The sequence below is a fragment of the Agelaius phoeniceus genome, chromosome 10, assembly GCF_051311805.1.
Source record: "Agelaius phoeniceus isolate bAgePho1 chromosome 10, bAgePho1.hap1, whole genome shotgun sequence".
NCBI classification, from domain to species: Eukaryota; Metazoa; Chordata; class Aves; order Passeriformes; family Icteridae; genus Agelaius; species Agelaius phoeniceus.
This window is the reverse complement of record NC_135274.1, coordinates 8,100,541-8,122,971: the sequence shown is the minus strand read 5'-3', so window position 1 is coordinate 8,122,971 and position 22,431 is coordinate 8,100,541. Positions and strand designations below refer to the sequence as shown.

Here is a 22,431-nt window from a genome sequence, read left to right as displayed (position 1 = left end):
TAACCGTTTTCAGCTGAAACAGTTTCACTCTAATCATGATGTCAGCCACAACCCATGTAGCTCTTTCTCCATCCTCTTCTAGGTGAATAAATACTTGTCATTGTGTACTGAATGACAGCCAAAAATGATGCAACAGTGAATACTAGTGATTCTTGTGAGCTAATGGGTTGAAAGCCTGTAATTCTTGGGACTTATTTTTAGCTGAGAGCTACATAGGACTACCTCACCCAAAAAAACTAGAATGGAATTTCTCCATTAGGAGGCTGGTATGGAAAAGCAAAGCTCCCTAGAAAAGGGCAGGCCTCTGATAAGCTGTATTCAATCCCCCTGGTTGTTGTCACACAGCTTGAGCCAATACTAATAATGATAAAGAGAGGGAGGGAGGAAAACCGTGCTGCATTTCAAGCTGTCAGTGAGAACTTCCAATTTAATTGCAGAAGCAGCTGTGCCTTGTTATTCTACTTATCAAATGTGAGTTTGAGCACTCAAAAATATTTTCACATGCTCTAAGACAACCTTTATCTGAGATGGAAGATGTTTAGCACTTGTGGAAATTTTTTAATCCCAGTTAGCACAAACATTATATTACTGAGACCAAAAAAAAAAAAAAAAAAAAACCCAATTTCAAATTCAAGAAGCATCTGAAACATTCCTCATCTGCAGAACTTGGCATTTCCATAAAATACCTCAAGGAAACTCAGATGACAATCTTTTGGTAATAGCAGATGCATCTTAAATAGTCCACAATTCATTCAAGCAGAACAGAGAGAATCTCATGAAAATTCAAGACTGTACCCGTGCGGTAAAATTCCTGCATGGCTCAATGACAGAATGTCAGCTGATATTGTGTAGGTGTGAAATCACCCCAGCAGCCAGTCTGGGTACCAAGGGCATGATGTACTTCAGAGCCCTGGATTACTGTGCCAATTCATTCATTAAAACCCAAGTGCAGGGAAGTGGCATTCCCAACATACTATAAACTTTCCTTACTAACCCCTTGTTTTCACCCATTCTGGCTTGGGTGCAGGAGCCTGCCTCTCTCAGTACACTGGTAGGGCTATGAACACAGTGCACAGCTTTGAAATGATCAATAATGATCACAAAGCAGCCCAGAAGGATGTGTCACAGTCATGTTTCCCCTTGCCACTCCTGCATTTTGTTACTTGGAAAAGTGGTTCCCCTGTTTGTTGAAATAACCAGGGATTTTGTCTGGGAAGAATCAATATGTTCTCAGCAGCCTCTGTTTTCCATGTCCTCATTTGTCACATCCCTAAAAATAATGAAAACAGCAGCAAAGCAGGCAAACATCCAACTGCAGTTTTTAAAGTCAGTCACTTCAATGCATCTGTCACCTCAGGTGGCTTGTGCTGAAAGACACAATACCATAAACAAGCTGCTACTTCTGCAACACTCAATTACTTTTAGATGTCTTGGGTTTATTTGGACACTCCCCTAAGGTTAAAATGTTATTTTGTCTCCTTAATCCTCACAGATAAACCCCGAACCTCAAGCCAGGAAGAGCTTGATCACACCATTTCTCTTACTCTCCGCTGTGACCACACTGAGCTCTTTAGGTGAGACTTCCTGCTGCCATAGGCTGTCCCCTGCAGCCAACAACAATGACTGTGACAGGAGCATCCTTGAGAAATCCACTGCAATCTGAGCATCCAGACAGGCTGAACCCACCCTCGGTGCTGGCTGAAGTTTTAGTGACTCCTCTATTGTACTTTGCCTACTCTGGGGAAAGTAACATTTTATTAAACAAAATCCCTTCAGGGATCAAGGACTACCTGAAATTTCCATTCTAGATGAGTGAAACACATGAAATACTTGAGGCAAGTGTTTGTCCCTTCTGAGAAAGACCACTAAGCACAACAGGTTTTTCATCAAGCTCCTCTACTTGCCATCACCGACTTAAGAGTCACTTGTGGCATGTCAGAGATACCAGAGAGGCATTAATGTACCAGCAGGCATCACTAAGGAGAGCTGGGATTGCCAGGACCTTTGAGAGCCACCTGTGGTGACATCAGGCTTAAAAGGACAGAGCATCAAGGATTGTAATAGATAAATTACAGATAAATACCACTAAGTGTTTTCACATGGTTTTAGTTGTGAGATACAGCTAAGCAACTTCTCTTTAGTACTTCTGCATAACCTAATGACATGGTTATCTAATCCAAGAATTACTAGTAAAATAGAACAATTTGGAAAGCAATTAATTTCCCAATGTCCATTTTTGCAAAGCTAGTGTCAAAACACACATTGCTGCAACTTCCAAATAAAGCACATCCAAAAGCACTTATTGTTCACTGCACTGAATGCAGGTCCCAACTAACAGCACCCATTTGAATTGAACAAAACCATAGACAATACTCATTTCCTTACTGAAACTTGTCAGCTGGAGTTGACTCAATTCAATTAAAATAAAACCACTAGAAAGCCTTTTTCCACCCTCTCCTTACCCAGCTGCATGTGCAAAGCAGCAGAACTCAGCAGTGCTTGCTATGCTGTAAAAAACAAAAACAAAACCAACAACAACAACAAAAAAATCAAGAGCTGCAGTGTCACAATTTTCCTGGGGAAATAGAGAATAAGGAACCTTCACCCTGATTTTACCTGACCTCTGAGACCCAAGGACTCATAGACACAGTGAATGTATTGGCACAGAGCAGAGCTGCATGGAATAAAATATTTATGGCTTCTATTTCATCACTGGACCTGAAACAAGGCATGGTTAAACCTCTTCCTGAACCCCCTCCTCAGTGTGGCCATGCCAGCAAAGCTTAGCAGATCAGCAATAGCAGAAACAAAATGCTGGGAGACATATTTTCACATAGCCACGTATTTTTCTTTTTTCTCCCTTAATAAAGGCAGAAGCAGGAAATGCAAAAGGAATTCCAGCTGAAGCAACCTGCCCAGCTCCCAGCTGGGGCACTATGGGGGCTGAGACAGAGGCTATTTTAAGATAAGGAAAGGCTGACAACCTTCAGATGTCAACATTTAGCAGTAGGCAGTATTTCAAGTATTTACACAGCCATGTCCCTTTCTGAGGGAATGCAAACATTAGGGCTTTTTACACCAGAACTGCTGTGCAGAACAGGAAGTTCTCAAGAAGGGGCTGAACACTTCCCCCACTCACCAAGCTTGGGGGATTACTATTACAATTTGTGAAAAATGCTATATTCAAAGACCTGAAATAAGCCACAGACAAGATTGGAGATAACAATGCTTTATTTTTACATTTCAGCAACAGGAGAAATAATTGGAGATGAAATTATCTGCTTTGTTGTAAAGTATAAAAACATTTAATTATAAATATTTAGCTACAAAAGCGTGATTTATAAAATATAATCTGTGAAGATATATACACAGTTTAATCGTTTAGCAATTCTTTCACCTGACATTAAAGAGTAGAGGTTTTTCTATTTATTATTCCATGCTCACAGTTTAGTGCTCACAGTTTAAGAAGCAAAAGAGACAAGTGAAAAGATGACTGGTGAGTTTTGTTCTGGGAAAAAAAATTAACATTTTGCCATGAATTTGGGCAAGAGCAGAAGCAAAATCTGAATTTCAGCAAATCCATGTCTTGAGAGAGGTCTCTGAGGGAAGTTCCCCTGCCATGACTGACAGTGTTTATATCCAGACAAGCAGTGGGTATCTCAACATTTGTGGGCAAGGTCCCCGTGTTTCCAAGAAAAAATGGCTAATAGTATAATGCAAGCCCTCACCATTCAGTTCAGTTCAATGTGCTCACCTCCCTGCTCTCTGAGCAGGGGGTGCTCAGTATGTTGTGCTGGTGTCCTCTGTTGTGCCTCTAATGAAATCAAACAATGTCACCTTCATGATTCGGGCTACAAGCAAATTTCCAAATAGACAAGCCCAGTGTGCCATCCCAATTGCACTTTCCAGCTGACAATACCCCCTAAAAACAGATACAGCTGCCTAAACCTGGAAAGTAACAGTGAAGCTGTACAGTACACTAAATGTGATGGAATGTGAAAGAAGATAAATGGTCAGGCAACTCAGTTTTCTATTCCTCATTTAAGAGAGCCAGCTTCTTCCCTTTGAAATCTTGGGGAATCTCACCTCTGATTGAAGTGTTTGTTACTATGGCACTTCAGAGAAGAGAAACTGGAAGACTCTTCAACATGCTGGGTGGCAGAAAATGCTACAGGAAATGATAATGAATTTGATCCACGTCCCTAGTAATTATCTTTCTCTCTTCACAGTGTTTTCATGGTGCCTGTGGCACGGGGCTTTGAGGAATAAGAAAAGGGTGACAACACCCAACAGCAGTACAAACATACAGAAGGCAAACTGTACTTTGTACACCCTGATTTACACAATACCTCACTACTTGCCTGTAAGCAAGGAATGAATTAATACAGGATTAAGAGAAAAAGGATCTATAGGAAAGAATGAAGTAGGCAAACATGACACTTGTCAGTGCTCACCCAGGATTTGCTACCTGCTGTTTCTGCTTTAGGGTCATGTGCTCCTAGCAGTTCAGAGCAAAGAGCCCGGACACAGCCCCCACTATTCACATCATTATAAATGCATAGTAACTGCAAGAGTTGTGCCCTTAGGAGCTCAGGAGGATCTTCCAGAAAGGAAGGCTAGCAAAGCTGTGATGAGTTTTAGGCAGGATCCAAGCAGTTCTGTCCAGGCAGAGCCCTGATCTGGGAAACGTACCAAGTGGTGTGCAATTTCAGAGTGCATATTGGCTGGTTGGTTACTGGGTAAATGCAGACTTTAACTCCCTGAAAGCTGCTCGGCGGTGCTTCCTTTCCTCCTCTTCCCGCTTTCGCTCATCCTGCTCAGCTTTTATCTCTGCTTCAAACTTACTGGCTGAGGAGAGGGCTTGAGCCTTTACGAGAGAGAGAGAAAATAAACAAGTGTCAAGCCTTGCATCAGAGGGAGAGCCAAAGCCTGAGCTACTCCCAGATGAGCAACACAGAAGTGCTTGCTGCACCTCCCAGTGCTTGCTGGGATGCTTTGACAGGACAGCTCAAGTATTAATCACACTGCAATGCTTGAGTATTTACACACAATACCTCTTACTTTCCTTTACTTTAACATCAACAAAAGAAAGGCCACTTATTAGTAAGTCACTAACAAGTGACCAAAACAAGGCCATCCATACTGGGTCACATACATTATTTCTATTACCAGGCAGCAGGACATAGGTTGTGAGTATGCAGTGGGAGAAACTACTGCAGAAAACACTCTGAATCACAGCCAAATCTGAGAACATCATACTACACCATGGATAATCTGCAGATCAAAGAGACATTGTTTACTTGCTGGCTATTTTTCCAGCTTTCATCTCAGTACATCTGCTGTGCAATAGCTGTGTTAGGCTCTTGGGAAAAAACTTCTTATATAAACAAGCAGGATTATTTTCTCTCCAAGAGAGCTTTCAGAAAGGGTGCTTTGTCAGCTTCAGATGGTGTACAGCTCTTTCTGCCAACCCCAGGACCCTGCAGAATTATTTTGATTCCAAAGGTTACAGAGAAAGAGATATCTGAAATCCTACACTCCAAAACACTCCGTTCACCATTGAAACTCAGAGTGTTCTGGTTGAGGGAGGTTTTGCAAAATGGGAAAACTCTGTCCTTATTGCATTAGTTTTTTAGGACACTTTTGTCTTTAAAAGAGGTCAGCCACCTAGTTCCAGCCACAGGGACACAGGTCAGCCAGTCACTGCTGGTGTGTTGCAGCCAGGCATTGCTCTGGTGTGTTGACTGAGCCACAGAAGGACTCTAGCTAGAGTGCAACAAAATTTGAAAGGAAACTCAGCTACAGATAAGTAGCTGAGCTTCAGCTACAGCTGAGTTTTTTCCTATTCCTCTGTGCCACATCATACCTTAGCTTCAAAGAAGTTCTTGGCTCCTTTGACTCCCTCAATGGATACATCTATCTCCGAGAGCTTCGCGAGAGTCAACAGGCCGCTGTCCTCCTCGAGTTCCCCAGCTGCAGCTTTATGGAAAATCAGCAGGAACTAGCAAGACAGAGAGGAAACATTCAGGTTTTTCACTGAGGCTCAAATAACTTAAAATACAAACAGCACAATCACCTGGAGGGGGATAGAATTCACATTTCAGAGCAAAGGAAACCAGGTCTATATAAACCAAGTGGCAGCAAGGAGCTTGTGCTCCAGTACACAGTTCTGTTACAGACTAAAAGCAGTAGGAATCTCAGAGGAAAAGGTTTCCCAGGAATCAGAGCCCTGGTAATGGCCAGAGGAAGGAGACCACCTCTGCACCTGCCCAGTACAACCACTGGGCACATTCAGATATAGCTCTTCATGTTCCCATAAGCCCTCACAAGCCCTCCACCAGCTCTCCAGTGTTCTAGGGACTCAGGTCACATCCCATGACACTGAAAGCAGGGCAAACATAGCTCTAGTTCACCTCAGGCTGAATGCTTCCCTGAATCAAGGCATTAGTGCAGTTCTTTTAGACAGAACTGCAGCCCAGGTACATGCCCTTGTAACAGAGTGGCTTGAACAAGTGTCCACAGAGCAAGGTAGCATGAAACTTCTGTCCTGCACTGGACCATGCCCATTTAACAAATCCAGAGTCACTACAGCAGAGTGTATATTGGGAAGTGAATTGCAAAGGGAAATGAAAACAAGAGTTATATTGCATTCCACAAAAACATACCTTTTCTTTTTGTTTTAACAGAAGGAACAAAACCTGCCTGCTTAAAAATAAAGACCTCCGCACCACTGTCCACCTGCCAACCAAACTCCAGATTAAGATGTGGAAGTTCTAGGTGTACTTTTAGAGGCCCTGTAACTCCCTGCTATTCTTGGTGACCCCAGGAGGTGTCTCCGTGCTTGGAACAGTGCAGAGAGAACAGACACAAGGACAACCCACTCAGGTACAAAAGGAGCACAAAGCAACAAAGCTGTGCCAATGCAGCACTTCAGGCCAGGCCAGAGGGCTGCAGATACCAGGTAGGCTTGCCCTGAAATCCCTTTGCACAGGAACATCAAATATCTCGAGTGCTGTGCTCCTCAGATTGCCAGGCTGGGGACTCTGATGTTTCCTATGGAGAGTCCGAGCTGTCCCAGAGGAGGGCAGCAGAGTCCCAGCATTCACACTGAGACAGCCCTGCTTCAAGTTGCTCGCAGAAGCTGGTGGGAATGCAAGAGTTTGGGTAGGCCTCCCATGAGGAAGGGTGTGGATATGACAGCAGCGCTGGCCGCCCTCTTGCACAGGCAGCTCACCAGGCACTGCTCCATGCAACAGCCCCTTAACCTGTGAGTGCTCAGCACAGGGCAAGCAGAAAGCAGGCTGGCCTTGGCAAGGGAATTTTCCTTCTCCAAACACATTGGAATTGGTTGACCCTGGCTGGATGCCAGGCTACCAAAGCCACTCTATCACTCCCCTTCTCATCTGGATAGGGGAGAGAAAATATAACAAAAGTTCATGAGTTCTAAGGCCCCGGAGAGATTATTCACTAAAATACTGTCATAGGCAAAAAAGGCTCAACTTGGGGATATCAATTGAATTTATTACTACCAAAATTGGAGCAGGATGATGAGAAGAAAAATAATTCTTAAAGATACCTTCCCCTCACCCCTCCCTCCTTGCCAGCTCTGCCTCCTGTGTCCAGAGGCACAGGGAGATAGGGAATGGAGGTTATGGTCAGTTCTTCATAGGTTGTTCCTGCCACTGTGCAGGGAGAAGAATCCTTCCCCTGCTCCAGCATGGGCTTCCCATGGGTTCACATCTTCCTTTCAGGCAACCACCTGCTCTGGCATGGGTATCCTCCATGGGCTGCAGGTGGATTTCTGCATCCCCATGGACCTCCATGGGCTGCAGCCTGCTTCACCACAGTCTGCATCACAGGCTGCAGGGGAACCTTTGGCTCCTCTGGCCATAATTACCTCTGCACAAGAACTTTTTAACCTTCTTATATATGTTATCACAGAGGCATTACTATTATTCCTGATTGGCTCACCTTAGTCAGTGGCAGGTCTGTCTTGGAGCCAGCTGGCTTTGGCTTACCAGACACAGGGGAAGATTCCAACAGCTTCTCACAGAAGCCACTCACTCCTTGTAGACCCCCTGCTATGAAAACCTGGCCATGCAAACCCAATACACGTAAAAAACAAACCAAATACGTGGTTCACTGGTTTTCACATAAGAAACAAATGGTTTCTTTTGGAAAGAAACCAAATCCTCCCCAAGACATCCTCTCCCTCTGCTCAGATCCACTGGGCTCTAGCTAGTTCCCCTTTGCCACCACCAGGCACTGTGACACAGAGGGCTGGCAGCTAGGCTGGAATTAGTCATGCTTCCTCTTGCTCCACCCTGAAAGTCCCACTTCCTGGCATTGGAAAAGAGCAGTGAAGACAGCACAATCCTGAGGTCTGATACAGCTGTCACCTGGGGAGGGACTAGGTCATGAGTACAAGTGAGCATGAATCATCCTGAAACTAAGGGATGGCGCAGCAGTCGTCTAGAAGAATACAGGCTGCTGTGGCCACAAAGGGCAGGCTGAGTTAAAGGAAACTTGGGACTAAAACATGCTTAGGGTGGACAGAGCATAATGTCAGTCCCAAGGATCCAGCAAGGTGCACTATGGGACATCATGCTGGCTCCTACAGGAGCTCAGCAGCAATCGCTCCAGCACACAGACCTTGAGATATTGGTTCTTACTAACTAGAGAACACCAGCAATCTGCATTCAGCTCCCATTGCCAGCCTGTGTAACACCCTTGCTGGGCCCAGGACACGCCATGTGCAGCTAAGTCTCAAGGAAATGTCAACAGAGAAGCAAAAGTGAATAATGTAGGTAGGTACCTTTCAAAGCTCTGCTCTCAAAGAGGACAACACAACCCACACTTTCCAACCCCTAACCTGGTAAATTGTATCTGCTGTCACATCCTTCATGACCCAAGATCTACACCACAGAGCCAGGCTGGGTATCCTGCAAGGAAAGGTGTGGGACTGACAGGCAGCAGCAGTAGCCTTGCAACAACAGCTTGCCAGAAAAGCAGCACTATGTAAGGATGTGGTTTGCACCAGCCCTGGTACCAAACAAATCATGTGAGTCAACATTTCAGCTGGTGAGGGTGTGGGGGGCAGTGGGTGGATTTCTGTGGGCTCTAGGTAGCAGCTCCAATTACACATTAATATCACAGCAATTAACTCCAGTTTCCTGTGGTAATGATGGAACTAGACAGTCAGAGGTGTGGGGATTTTCCCCCCCCCACTATACCTTAATTTTTTAAGCCTAAATTTCATTGCTTGACTCACGGCAGGAGTCCTGAACAGTTAATTGTTAATGTATTGGTGGACGTTCAAAGGTCAATGGTACAAGGCAGCTTTCCTAACAGGGCCTGTGGTTCATCAGCAGCCTATTTGCCAGGCAACAGCTTATCTGGGATGGGAGGACACTACTCAAAGCAGTAGAAAAAGGTGATCTATTGCAAGTGAAAGACGTCCCTACCAATTCTGTGGCCAGGCCACAAGAAGAGTATGTTCACACAGGTATGCCAGGACTTGGTATTCTCTGGATAGCAGACAGGAGCCCTCCAGTGCTATAGATGCACCCTACTGAGTTCAGATACTCATTTAAACCAGGTTTCTCCTGGGATAATCTGAATAACCTGAGTCAGCTTAGTCACCCTCCACATGCTTGCTTGCCACCAATGAGAAGCAGAATGGGACAAGCCTATGGTTGAGGTCTCCTGACCCACCAGGAAACCTGCTTCCCTGTCAGCCCTCTGCCTCAACACAGCAGCTGGACAGGGCACACCTGCAGCAAGGCAAGAAGCATCCTGCTCCTCTCTACCACAGGAAGCTTTGTGTATCTGCCAAAGCTGCTGTGTAATTTGTCCTCAGAGCTCTGCCAGCGATGCTCCCTCATTCCAACCCATGGGCCTCTCAAGCTTGTTGCATGACCATTGTTTTCCCTTCTGGCAAGACACTTGAACAGCACCAGCTGCCATGTGCCACATGCCAGGGGCTGGCAGCACAGGCACCCCTGCTGGAGGCTGTGCTCCAAACAGGTGGCAGCAGAAGAGCTGCTCTGCTACTCATGCCATGCCACTGATGCTGGGACATCATTTCAGGGCCTTGAGGATAGAGGCATTTCTCTTCCATGGGAGAGAGCCCCTGCAGCAAGCCCAGAGGCTGCTCCCAGCTCTTCACCTGAAATGAAGGGAGGCCCAGAATGCACACAGAGGGCTCCTCAGCCTACACAGTGATCTGGCAATCAGAGACCTGGGGCCATGGGCATGGTGCTCTTCCTGCTCCACTGGATTCTTTGCTACTTCCAGTTCACCTCTGACCGGGCAGCAGTGAACTCAGGGACAGGTTCTCAGTTCCCAAATTTGCATATCCTTTCTCCTCTCTTGCAACCCAAGTCTTTGGCCTCTGTCTTTTTGTGCTGCCCTTTTGCAGTGAAATAAATCCAACAAAGCCCTTGGGGCACAAAAGCAGAGGAACATGGTGTGATGTGCCAGCACAGAGATGGTGCAGCAGCTCTATGAGTGACAGTCACCCCTTATGTCCCAACCAGCTCAGCCAGTCACAGGCCTTGGCTGCTCATCCTCCCTCCCAGCACTGACAAAGCTCTCAAACTTCTACAGTGGAAAGCCTGACGTTCTGAGCCCTACCCTGGAAGAGGCATGGTGAGAACCTCATGCCTGCAGAAACGAGGGAGCCCAGCTGCTTGGGGTCCACTGCAGGCATCCCACAGGACAGAAGGAAGCAGCACAGCTCTCAAAACCGGTGCAGGACATACACAGTGCTGCCCCTCCTCTTGCTACCTAAGAGGCTGTGGGTTAATTCAGAAAGCCACAGTGTGACATTTGCTTGTGACCGAGCCAGCTACCAAAGTCTGAGAGGAGGAGATGATGCAACCGGAGCTTTTGGTACCTGGATTCCCCCTTTCTGCTGAGATGATTTGGGTACCCCTGAGTACATGCAGGTCACTGCTCAAATTTCCCTCTCTTCCTCTGCCAGGCAGAGGATCCTGGCCTGTCCTCCCAGCCATCACAATACAGTGGTAACAGACAGACCTGTTTGAGCTGTGTCCCTGTGCTGCTGAGCCAGCATGCAGTGCCAAACTGCTGCATCCACACATTTATTCCTTGCTGCAGGGAGGTGACCACCCCTCATAAAGCTTGCCATGGCTGGTCACTGCATGATGCAGAGAGGGTCCCAATACCAGCTGGAAGAGAGAGCCTTTTGTGCCCCATGAGATGAGCTGCTCTAAGCAGAGCTCCTGCACTGCACTTGAAATGAGGCCTCAGCTGCTGTACCACAGGAGCCAAGCAATGAGACCTGGAAACTCAAGGGACGTAACTCCCTCCAGCTACAACAGGGAACTCAGTGAGCACTCCCAGCAGCTGAAACAGGGCTCAAATGTGCTTCCAAAGCAAGCAGGGAGGTTGGAGAGCTTTGGCATCAGGTACCATGACTGCCACATGGAAATGGAGGTTAGCAGTGCTCCACACCCTTGACATGGGGAAGCTCACCGCCTTCTCCACTGCACCCCAGCACTGGAAAAACACAGAGGGGAGAGGGCTACCTACAGCCCACAGATATGGGGCCCAGCTGCCTCTTCCTTCAACCCCACATCCCTGTCTGTTTCTGCAGCCACCCTCACCTCACGGAAGCTGAGCTTCCCATCAAAGTCTTCATCCACCTCCTTGATCATGTTCTTCAGCCCCAGGTGGGTCTGAGGGGCTCCCAGCTTTTCCATCATGAGCTTCAGCTCCATCAGGTCGATATATCCATCCCGTCCTGAGTCATACCTGCAGGGTGCAAAGGGGAAAGGGTTAACCATCATCATCCCCATACTCGTCCACCCAGAAGAGGAACCATGCACATGGATAAAGTCACTGTGTGGTTCAAAGCTTAGGGGAGAGTGGAAGCTGCATGACATGGCCAGTGCTGAGATATATTAAGCTCAGAGAAGTAGCTGTCAGCTTTCAGAGCTGTCTTACCAAAGAGAGAAGTTCTCAGGGGAGCTCAGACCAAACAACCCACACAGAAAGAGCACAGAGGAACTCAGCTTTTCTCAGTGGGATTTCCATTGCACCCACTTGCCTGTCCAGCACAAAGGCAACTTGCACGCAGCTTACACCATGCACCAATGTGGTGAGGCAAAGGCATGCAGAGTCAGCTGCTGCGAGGTTTCCTGCTAGTTTCAAGGAGAAACAGGGAGCAGAGACCAAGCAGAACCTCTTGGCAGAAAGCAATCTTTCTCTGTAAGCAAAACTCTCCCCCTCTAGCTGTTAAGATCTTTTCTCTCCAAAATGCTTTTGTACTACAACAAGCACCACTACAACAGCTGCACTTCAGGGCAGCTGTTTGTTCTGTGTCCCTGGGCAGAGCAGAAAGACAGTTCCAGGGGACCACAGCAATCCTAGCCAAGGCTGTGGTACCAGGGCTGCACCACAGGGTCAGACTGGCAGAGGAAACCAGTGCCCACCACCAGAAGCAAGACTAGAGCAGGACCATGCTCCCTATTGAGCATGAAGGACTGCAAGGACTCTTCAGAGGAGAGCACCCGTGCAAGGGGAGGAGTGCTTTAGGGATGGGGAGGCAGCAAGTGATCTGCTGTGCACAGCCTGGGACTCTGCACCAACTCCTCCCAACATCTGCTGTGGGTGTGGGTAAAGCATCCGGCCCATCCAGCAACCAGAGCTTCACACCCAGCAGGGCTATCACCGGCTCTCAAAGTCCAAAAGCTTCAGGGATGGGTGCTCTGTTATCAGCCACTCAACAGCCCTCTTTCATCCTGGTCTTGCCATCAAGGTTCAGCACAGAGCTAGGGCTTCACAGGAGAGGACAGGGCAGAGTCTCCCAAGCTGGGCTCAGCCTTGGCATACAGCCTGCCACTGCCCCCCTGCCACCATCTCAACCCTGACAGAGTTAAATCCTTTCAGCCATTCAGAAGGAAACCCTAGGCACAGTGCTGAAGCTTTTCAGTGGGCAGGAGCCAGCCAAAGCCCCCCACCCATCCTCTTTTATTGACTGTTAGCGCTCTTCCAAAGAAATGAGGGCTGTAGCCATCCCAGACAAAGATCTGCACAGTTGTGGTTACCCTGGAAGGAAGCTCTTTCCAGCTGAAAAACCTCACAGCCACAGAGGAAGCTGTGGCAAAGGAAGGCACAAACAAAGCCACCAGCCCCAAACTGCGTACAGGCATGAGCAGCACAAGGCAGAGCTGCAGCCAAGATCTCTGCCCCTGCTTTCATGAGCACAACATGCTTTTTCCCCAGACTAGGGTGGCCTCCATGACTTTCCAGAGTACCACCACCCCCACAAGTACTTCTGATACTCCTTGTGGCTCTTAGTTTCCAAGGGTCCCAGGACTAAGAGACTCCCAATGACAGGGACATAACTGCCAGACTGGGCTGGCACAGAGCCCCTGTTACCAATCTGCCTGCACTCTCTATACCCAGAGAACCCATGAGCCCACCAGGCTGGACTGCCTTCTGAAAAGCTAGCAAAGAAACCTCCATCAGAGCAGAAACCAGGTCACAGACCTGGGATGTCACAGGGAAGAAGTACAGCAGGTTCTTCACAGAAAGGAAGGTGTCAGTTAATTAAAGCACATTCACAGCATTACCCAACCCAGCACTGAGATGCACTTCTAAGACATCACAGAAGCATAGCAAGTGCAATATTTAATTGTCAATTTGCTTTTCTTTCAAGTTTGGGAGAAAGGGTGCAGAGCTGTCACTGTTGGAGATGCAGTGCCTTTGATTAGACACAGCAGCAAAATGTGCAATAGCAGAAAGGCACCTGGGGTTGCAGTTTTTTTGGGGGGCCTAGCAGGCTCATGCTGCCCTTTGGCTGGATGCAGAAGCAAAGTAATACCAAGGTCCCCTCCAAGGGCTGTTCATCTGGGGTTGGGACACTGCCCAGCCCCACACAGAAGCTCTGTAACAGAGATGAAGGCAGAAGTAGGGCACAAGCCCAGCCCATGCCTGCTGTGGTCATCTCACCCTCCTGTTATGGACACTACCTGTAGGTAAACACTGGCCCAGAGGCCAATATGCTGCCCTGAAAGGGTTAAGCATGGGGCACAGCTTCAGGGCTCATCCCTGCAGAGAGGCAGGACAAAGCCAGGATTGTGAGAAATGGGGTCTTGCCAACAGCGGGCCTGGCTGAGCAGCACTCTGTACAGCCACACAATGGGCGTTGAGCATGAGTACAGCTGGTGCTGAGAAGCACCCAGAAATCAGGTTACCAGTCCCCTGCACTCAGGGACAGCCAGACAGAGGGGCACTGAAACACAATGGCAGCACCCTGCAAACTGCTACATTCCCTCCCTGCCCCCTCGCCTCCTAAAACAGCCAAACTATTTTAGGACCTGGGTACAGCCACCCAGCTGCTGCACAGCCAGACTATTTAGGGAGAGGCATATTTACATGGCACGAGAAACAGCACTATTCATTCCCCACCACCCATCCCCAACAGACCACAGGCATTCAGCACTGTGGGGCACAATGCAGACTGCACCTTGCTGGTCAGTTGAGGCTCCCAGCACACCTCAGTCCTACCAAAGACCCCACAGTCTGCCTTTTGAGAGATCAAAAAACTCCCCTGTCTGCCTTTTGGGAGCCCCCTTGTCAGGGCCCTGGGCTCAGACAGCCCCGGACACCTCTCACACACAGCTGCCTGCATCCTGGTGATGGACAGCCATTACCTTCACAGGCAGAGCTGGAACAGAGCACCAGGGCAAGTTAAACACACCCCAGCATCCGGGGGAGCCATCCCAACCTGAACTCCAGGAGTGGCACGGCAAAAGCACACAGCACTCAGGCGCCTGGTGAGCCCTGCCATCACTCACTGTCCTGCTGTGGCACCAGAGCTTTGCTTCCTTCACACTCAAAGCTCCCTGGGGCACGAGCCAAGCCTCACCCAAGTGATGCATAGGCATTACAGACAGAGGGGAATTGTGTCAACAGGCACAGACATCTCATGTCACAGGAAGGCCACTCCAGCAGCAGGTCAGTGCCGTGGCTACAGCGGATCCCACGTGTAACAGCTGGGATGCCGCAGGCAGTACGGGCACCGTGGCTGCTGTGATGAAACTTTGCCACGCTGCTGTCACAGCAGTGTTCCTGGCAGCAATGAGACACAGCAGTGGCTGCCAGAATCTGCTGCAACAAGGATGCACCCAGATTCTCATGCTGGCTCGCTTCCACCCGGACTGCAGAGCATGCCTGGCTGAAGCATTGGGAGAGGAAAGCAGGACACAAAAGCAGAGGAAGGAGGGAATACGTGCTGAACAGACTTGCTTAAGAGCACAAAGTCTGTTAGGCAGAATTACTGCCCAAGTAAAAATATTGCACTGGTGTTCCACAGGTGCTGGGGGTTTACATCACAGAAGAAAGAGGGATCAGGAAGAGAGGAAAAAGGAGATGCCAAGGACTGTATCACCTGTAGTGACTCTGTAGTCATCTTCCAGCTGCCTCTAAAACCCCACTTAACAAAAAAAAGGACAACTGAATGAGAAACTACAGATGCCGAAGGATCAAAGAGCGGTTTCTAAACATTCACATGGCTTGAGAAAAGCTGGAATGAGAACCTGCCCTCCCTGTACATGTTTGCTGCACCTTACCTTGCTTCACATACTATGGGCACCTGTACTTTGATCTGCAGTTCCTGTATGCTGCAATGGCCTAATTGAGGCTTTGAAGTAAAGCAGTTGGAATAATGGTGCTAAAGTAATAATCTCTTCTTAAATATTTCAAATCCTAAGTAGCACTTTATTCCCTCTGAGCATTGTGTTTCACCTTACATGGAGAAGGTGGTGCTAATCTCTGCTCCCTGATATCTAGTGATAGGATAAATGGGAATGGTTCAAAACTGCCTCAGAGGAGATCAGACCGGACCTGAGGAAGCCTTTCTTTCAGCCTAAGAGGGCTGTCACACCGTGGAACAGCTTCCTAGAAAGGTGGTCAGTGCCCCAAGCCTGTCAGTGTTTAAAAGAGACATTTAGACAATGCCCTTAATAACAGGGCTTAACTTTTGGTCAGCCCTGAAGCAATGAGGCAGTCGAACTAGATGTGATCATTGATGCTCCATTCCAAATGGAATAGTCTATTCTGTTGCCAAGAGCTTTGGAAACAATTCCTCCATACCAGGGTGGGGACAGGAACAGGCTCCTCGGCCACATGCAGCTTCATCCTCCCAGCCCAGGCAGAAGGAGTTCTCCTGCTCTTGGAGGAACATGAGGGCAAGATGAGTCTCCTCCACTAAGATCTTCCCCAAGACATCGGGCAAGACCTGCAGGCCCAGGCTGAGTCCCCATGGGAATAACCTCCCTGCCGACTGGAAATCCACAGCCAGCCAGTCACATACAGCCCATGGCAGCTCTGGAGAGAGCTGCTCTGCTGCAGCATGTCAGACGAGGCTGGGGCATCTGGCAAAGTGGCTCCTAAGTGGCTCCAGGAGGGCAAGGGGACATCACAGCCTCTCCTACCAGCCAGATACAAGGCACTTATGCAATGTGTGGGCAACACATGAAATTCCCTAGATATAAAAAGCAATAGCAAGATTGGAATTTCTCCACTCCCTCGCGCCCCACAGATGAAGCTGCTCTCTGTTTTCCTCCCCCCTACATTTCTCATAAAGGTCATTCCTGCCAGGCAGAGCCTCACTGCCTGGCTTTCACACTCCCCTCTGCCATTTTCCTGGACAAAGATGGCACCAAGGGGAGCTGTGAGACTCCAGAGGCTCTGAGAGTTCACTTAGACAACTCAGAAAAGAGATGTTATTGTGGTCCTCACATATTGTCAGAATAGGCAGCTAATTAGGTCACATTATAATTAGCCTGAGCTACAGACTTCCTGGTTTCTACCAAAAAAATACCCGTCCTGAGAGCTGCCTGCACCCAGCACTCCAGCAGATACCTGCACCCCATCTCCAGTGGAATGGGGCCAAAAAGGAGAGATGCTGACAAGAGGAGGCTTGGACAAGAGAGGGGGAAAAGTGAGCCCAACTGCAGCAGCCAGAGCAATGAGCATTATTTCTGCTCTGGAAGGATGCTCCAGGTGTAGCTAGCAGCACACAGCACTGGATGGAGCACTATATTTCCCACTTTCAGATGAGTCCTTTGCTTCCATTGTGGCAGTCACTGCCACCTTCCATACCATGGGATGCCCTGACAGGCATCCAGGGTAGCTGCTATCACCAGGACATCTTTTCAGCTGGAGCACCATGACCCAGCTCACATCATGCACAGGACCACAGGTTCAAATTTAGTCTGAACTACAGATTTAAAAGTCCCACTAAACTGATAAGAAACATTTTTTTGGATGGGAAGTTTCATAGTGGAAACCTGGCATCCTGTGGCAATGAGAAAACACTAAAAGAAAAAAAATAAGCTGTTGAGAGAGGGATGTAAGAAAGACCCCGAGTTGTGGTGGCCAGGGCCAACAAGCCATACAGAGAATTAAAGCCTTAATCACATTAACTCAAGCTCTGACTGACAGGAATTAAGGGGACCATTTCCTCTCCTCATGGAGCACGTGACATCAGCCAACAGTTGACACAGGTCACTGACAGCAGATGGACCAAAGACGAGATCCTCTGCCACTGCAAACCTCAGGTGTCTGTAACAGTGAACACCAGGACACAGTTTCCTGGCTGTCTGTCCAAGAAACACAACAGGGGAGCACGCAGCCCACCTTCTCCCCCTTTGGCATCAGCAGTTCTCACAGGGTATGCAATGCTTTCTAGCTACATTGACCAGCTGATTAGCATTCAACTGCAAAGCCTAGCTTTTCCTGCTTACAAGGCTAGTGTTTAATGAGCTCATTGTTGAAAAATTAGGCTGCAATTCAGCTCTTCCACTTTTTATTTCCCAAAACCACCGCCATTTCTTTCCTCTTCCCTATTGAGGCAGTGTCACTGCCCAGTCCAGGCTCTCACGCACAGCTTTCAGGCCTTGCCTGCATTGTTTGTCCTCCAGCCCTCACAGCACCATGTCTTAGCATTCCATAGAGTGGGATCCCCTTTAAGCACAGTGAAAAGGGACACAGGAGAGAGTGGAGCAGCAGTCCTGCCTGGACCACCTCGCTTCCTGCACCAGCTGCCAACACAACACTGCCTGTGCAACAAAGAACTCCAAACTCCAGTAAGCTCACAAAAGCCCATCGCCTGGTCTCCTGTGGCAACAGCCTGGCTGGGACAGGCAACACCCCGCAGTGCTGGGAGCTGACAGCATTCAACCAGCTCCTGATAGCCTCACAACAATCCAAGGTGCCCAAGGCAGCTTTCAGCTAGGAGAACAATGATCTAACAAGGTACAAATCTCACTTCGATCACCTCCATAAGGTGAAGTACATCTTCACACCTTGCCTGGCAGCAGCTCCCTCCCAGTCTGGCAGCTTGTTGTGGGGCTGGGAGGACACTGGTCCCCAGGAACCCACGGGTCTGTGGTGCTGGAGGGAAAACTGAGTGCAAACAAAGGTACCCAGACGCAGCCTAACTGCAGGAGCAGGACAGAGTCTGGAGGAGAGAAAAAGGCAGGATCGTGGTCCCGGGGAGGGCCAAGCCTTTCTGCTTACAGAAGCAGCTCTCCCTGTGGCTAGCAGCAGCTTGACTTTAACACAAACCTTCCTGCTAGGAGGGGAATCCCATCCCAGCCCCCACGAAAGGAGTAGCAAGAGGAAGCTGTGCTCAGCCTTTGCTCGGGTGCACGAGAAGGAGCACCAAGCCCGGCAGACAGGACTTTGCGTGGCGCTAGGACACTGCCAGGCAGAGCCAGCAGGACTGCTAGGGGTGCTCAGGGTCGCAGTTGTTTCGGGCAAATGTCCAGCGCTTCTGCCGAGCCTCGGGACACAGACCCACCTGGTACCCCAGGGTGTGGGGCAGAAGACTGCCTGTGCTCTCCCACCGTCCCACCCAGCGCATCCCGCAAAGCCATCGCTCCTGGGTGCCACCAGAAACAGCCGCCTACCCAAGCCCAAGCAGAGCAGAGGCCGTGAGTTAAACGCAGGGCTGAGCCCCAGGCAAACTCTACAAGCCCCCCCGGCAAAGCACAAGGACAATCTGGGGATCAGATGGCGCTGCGAACGCGCCGCGGCTTCCTCCAGCCCAACCGCAAAACCGCGGAGAAATGAGAGCGTGCCGCTGAGAGCGGGCTGCCCTTCTCCAGATGTGCCCCCGGGGGCCAGCGCCGGGAGGGGCTGCGGGGGAAGGCAGAGCCCCAGCCCCGGAGCCCACGGGCCGGGCAGCGAGCCCCCCGCCCCGCTCCCGCCCCACTCACAGGCGGAACATGCGCTCCATGTCCTTGATCTGCCGGCGGCTGAACTCCTTGAACTCGGTGTAGGGGTTGAAGACGGCGGCCCGCCGGGGCTGCGCCGCGCCCTCGTTTATGTCCTGCCGCCGGCACAGCTTAGCGCTCAGCTCTGCGCCCGCACTGGCCGTCAAGCAGCTCCGATCTTCCACCTCCTCGGCTGCCGCCGCACCCTTGACCGCCTCTGCCTCGCCCTCCACCACTGCTCCGCTCTCCTCCAGCTGCAGCCGCCGCTGCAGCTTCTGCGCCAGCTCCTGCGAGGCCATGGCCCGGCACTCCCGCCGGCGAGCCGCACTGCTGCCCGCCTCAGCCCCACTCCACTCTAGCCAGGACCGCCCGTCCCGGTGCGCAACTTTATTCCCTCGCTTGGAGGGAGCGGGGAGGGACGGGGCGGGACGGGGCGGAGGGAGGCTGGGACGGGGCGGGCACTTAAGGAGGAGCGGCGGGACGGAGAGAAGGGGGGGGGGGGCGTGGGGCGTGGGGATTGCCGCCACTGCATGTGGGGGTACCCCACGCATGTGGTGCGCTACTGTCCCCCAGGCTAACTTCTGACATGGATGCTCTTCCACACAGCAGCCATCCCCATATAGATGACCCACACAGGCTGTCTCCCCGCATCCTCATGCAGGGAACACCCCACTCCATGGTCACTCTTCGACGCATCCCTTAACCGATAGGGTCCGTCCCAGGTCCCCCCCGCTCCCCACAGCAGGGCCCTGCACTGGCACTGGGATGCACAGACCGCGTACACCCCACAGCGCTGCCTGCTCCGCTCCCTTCTGTGGGGCGAGACGTGCCCCGAACCCGACCGGGAGCCCCCCCGCGCTCGGGGAGAGCAGCGGGACCCCGTCGGCTCACCAAGCGCTGCAGAGATGACGGAGATCAGGATTGCCCTGCACCAGGGCAGAGGGACCCCTTAAGCCCTTCTATGCGCCTCCCCTCTCTCACCTCCTTGGTCTAAAATTAGCCCAGGACAAAGCTCGGCTCAGGCCTGGATTCCCTCTCCTTCCCCAGAGAACACGGGCAGCAGGCGGCCTCTTCCCGCCCCCCAGCCGCCCTTCCCAGGACAATGCCCAATGACCCCTCTGCCGTCCCCCGGCTCTTGCAGGGGTGTCCCTCCCAGGACTGTCAGTCCCTCGCCTGGCTGATGTGAGCCTGATGGCGTACTCGAGATGGTATTAGGGCTGGCGTGGGGCGGTTTAGGGTGGCGGCTGATGGGATTTACCCACCGGGGAGGAGGGGGAGAGAAAAGAACCGGCTCGGACACGCTGCCTGCCTGTGGCTCCCGCGTGCCCGAGCCTGTGCGTCACGGGGAACCGGTCCCAGCGTCTGTTATGTGGCTGTTTGACACCTCCGGGCAGGTAGGAAGCAGTTCTCTGATGTGGTGGCCTGCAGTTGACCCTCTTGGATAAGCTCATTCCCACCAAACCTACTCAGAAAATGACTGATGAAGCCATTCGCAGCCACCTTGCCCCTGCGTACTGCCTGGGCAGCTCTAGGCTGCCCTAGAGAGGGTCGGGAGGCTCAGGACGGCTGCAGGTTCACCACAGCATGTGACACAGGAAGGCCACTCCAGGTATATTACCTGGATATATATTATTATAAATCCAGGACTGCCTGAAAACGGGCTGCTGTGTGGAAGGGGTGGTATGCGCTATGCCCACACCGCATTGCCCTCACGCGGTGCCACGTCTGTGATGGAGAGACGTGGCACCTTCCACCAGAGAGGAATGGGGAGGAGAGCGGGGAGCTCTGCCTGGATTACTGGCCACCCTGAAGAACAACGAGCCCAACAACACAAGGTGCTTCTGTGCCTGCAGGGTGTCCAGGGAAAAGAGTAGCTGAGGGTGAAATCAGCAACTGCAAAGCCAGGCTGCCATCTGGTGGAAATAGAGCTCTAGGCTACAGCTATGGGTGGGAGAAGGCCGCGAGGGAGGGGTGGGAGAAGCAAGGAAAGGGATAAGCAAGGGAAGGGGAAAAGTAAGCAAGGTAAGGCAGGGATTTGCATGGCCTTCCCTTCCTTCCCTTCCCTGATTCCAGCTCCATCTCTAAAGTTGTTATCCTGGCGCCATAATTCCTATCACAGACACACAGTCCTGTCCCAACCCTACAGTGATTCCAGCTCCAGCCCCACAAGCTCCACCAGCTCTGATGTTTCTGCTCCAGCTCTACATCCTCCCGATGCTGCTCCTGGATTGAGGCAGGATCTTCATTTCAGCTTCAGCTCTCTAATGCTTCAGCTTCAGCTCTAGAACCCATATTCCAGCTCCAGCCCTACAGTGCCTATCCTGGCCCCACAGCCCCTATCTAGCCCCACAGTGTTTCCACCCTAAGCCCCACATTCTCTATGTAACCACCAGCTCTACTGCCTCAGTTCCAGCTCCTCAGCTTTCCACTGCCTCTGGCTAAAAGCTGCTCCTGGCTATCACTTTGCTCCTGTGCTGTTGACAAGGTGATGAATCAGTAACTGTCATCACTCAAATATCTCTATGACCTGCAAGACTCATCCCAATGGGGCCTCAGCTTTGGGGGCAAAAGAGCCCTGGCCTACAGCACACACCTTGCCCTGCACCCCACTGCCCACAGGACCCTCAGCCAGCATTAGGTGCTGGAAACAGTGGTTTGGTGCCTTGTTCTGCACCCCAAAAGGTGCCCCTGGGCTGTCTCTGAGCCCCAGGAGCAGCCCTGAGACCTCCACTCCCAGCTTGTGTGGGTACCATTGCTGGGAGGGCTGGAACTCCCCTGACAGCTCCTGCAGCCCCCAAGCTCCAGCTCCATCCCCTTCCCCATGGGATTTATCGACCTCCAGCCTCACCATTTCCATTGCTCCACATCAGTTTGGGTCCAGATCCAAGTTCATTATCTACTGATTGTATTTATTATTTATTCTCTTAGTTTTACATGATCCTAGTTGTATTAAGATTTTTTTATACTGTTGCACTGTCATATTTTTATTTTATTGTATTTTAAAAAATTCTATTACTAGATATATGATGTTTTTAAAGTAAAAATTATAGGGCTGTGGCTGAGGCCAGAGGATATATTGAAGCCCCTGGGGCTGAATCCAGACCTAAACTGATGTGGAGCAATGAGAACTTTGGGACTGGATAAATCCCATGCATCTGGGGGTAGAATCACTGTGGGG

The 22,431-nt window shown here is 50.3% G+C and overlaps 1 protein-coding gene across 1 annotated transcript; it reads right to left on the bottom strand.

Annotated features, from left to right (window-relative positions):
- Window positions 1–3,213: 3,213 nt before the first annotated feature.
- Window positions 3,214–19,645, bottom strand: EFHD1 (EF-hand domain family member D1). Its single transcript, XM_054639210.2, has 4 exons — window positions 19,257–19,645; window positions 11,631–11,778; window positions 5,867–6,001; window positions 3,214–4,867 (listed from the first exon to the last, which is right to left on the bottom strand). The coding sequence occupies exons 1-4, from the start codon at window positions 19,550–19,552 to the stop codon at window positions 4,733–4,735; spliced, it is 714 nt and encodes a 237-aa protein (XP_054495185.1). The 5' UTR covers window positions 19,553–19,645; the 3' UTR covers window positions 3,214–4,732.
- Between the last annotated feature and the right edge of the window lie 2,786 nt (window positions 19,646–22,431).

What these genes read in the sequence shown, in the direction of transcription:
- EFHD1 (XM_054639210.2), bottom strand. Translation starts at nt 19,552, where the DNA reads ATGGCCTCGCAGGAGCTGGCGCAGAAGCTGCAGCGGCGGCTGCAGCTG. An exon ending in ATGGAGCGCATGTTCCGCCT is followed by an intron (nt 11,779 to 19,256) that starts GTGAGTGGGGCG and finishes TGCACCCTGCAG; the next exon opens with GTATGACTCAGGACGGGATG. An exon ending in GGAAGCTCAGCTTCCGTGAG is followed by an intron (nt 6,002 to 11,630) that starts GTGAGGGTGGCT and finishes CTGTCTTGCTAG; the next exon opens with TTCCTGCTGATTTTCCATAA.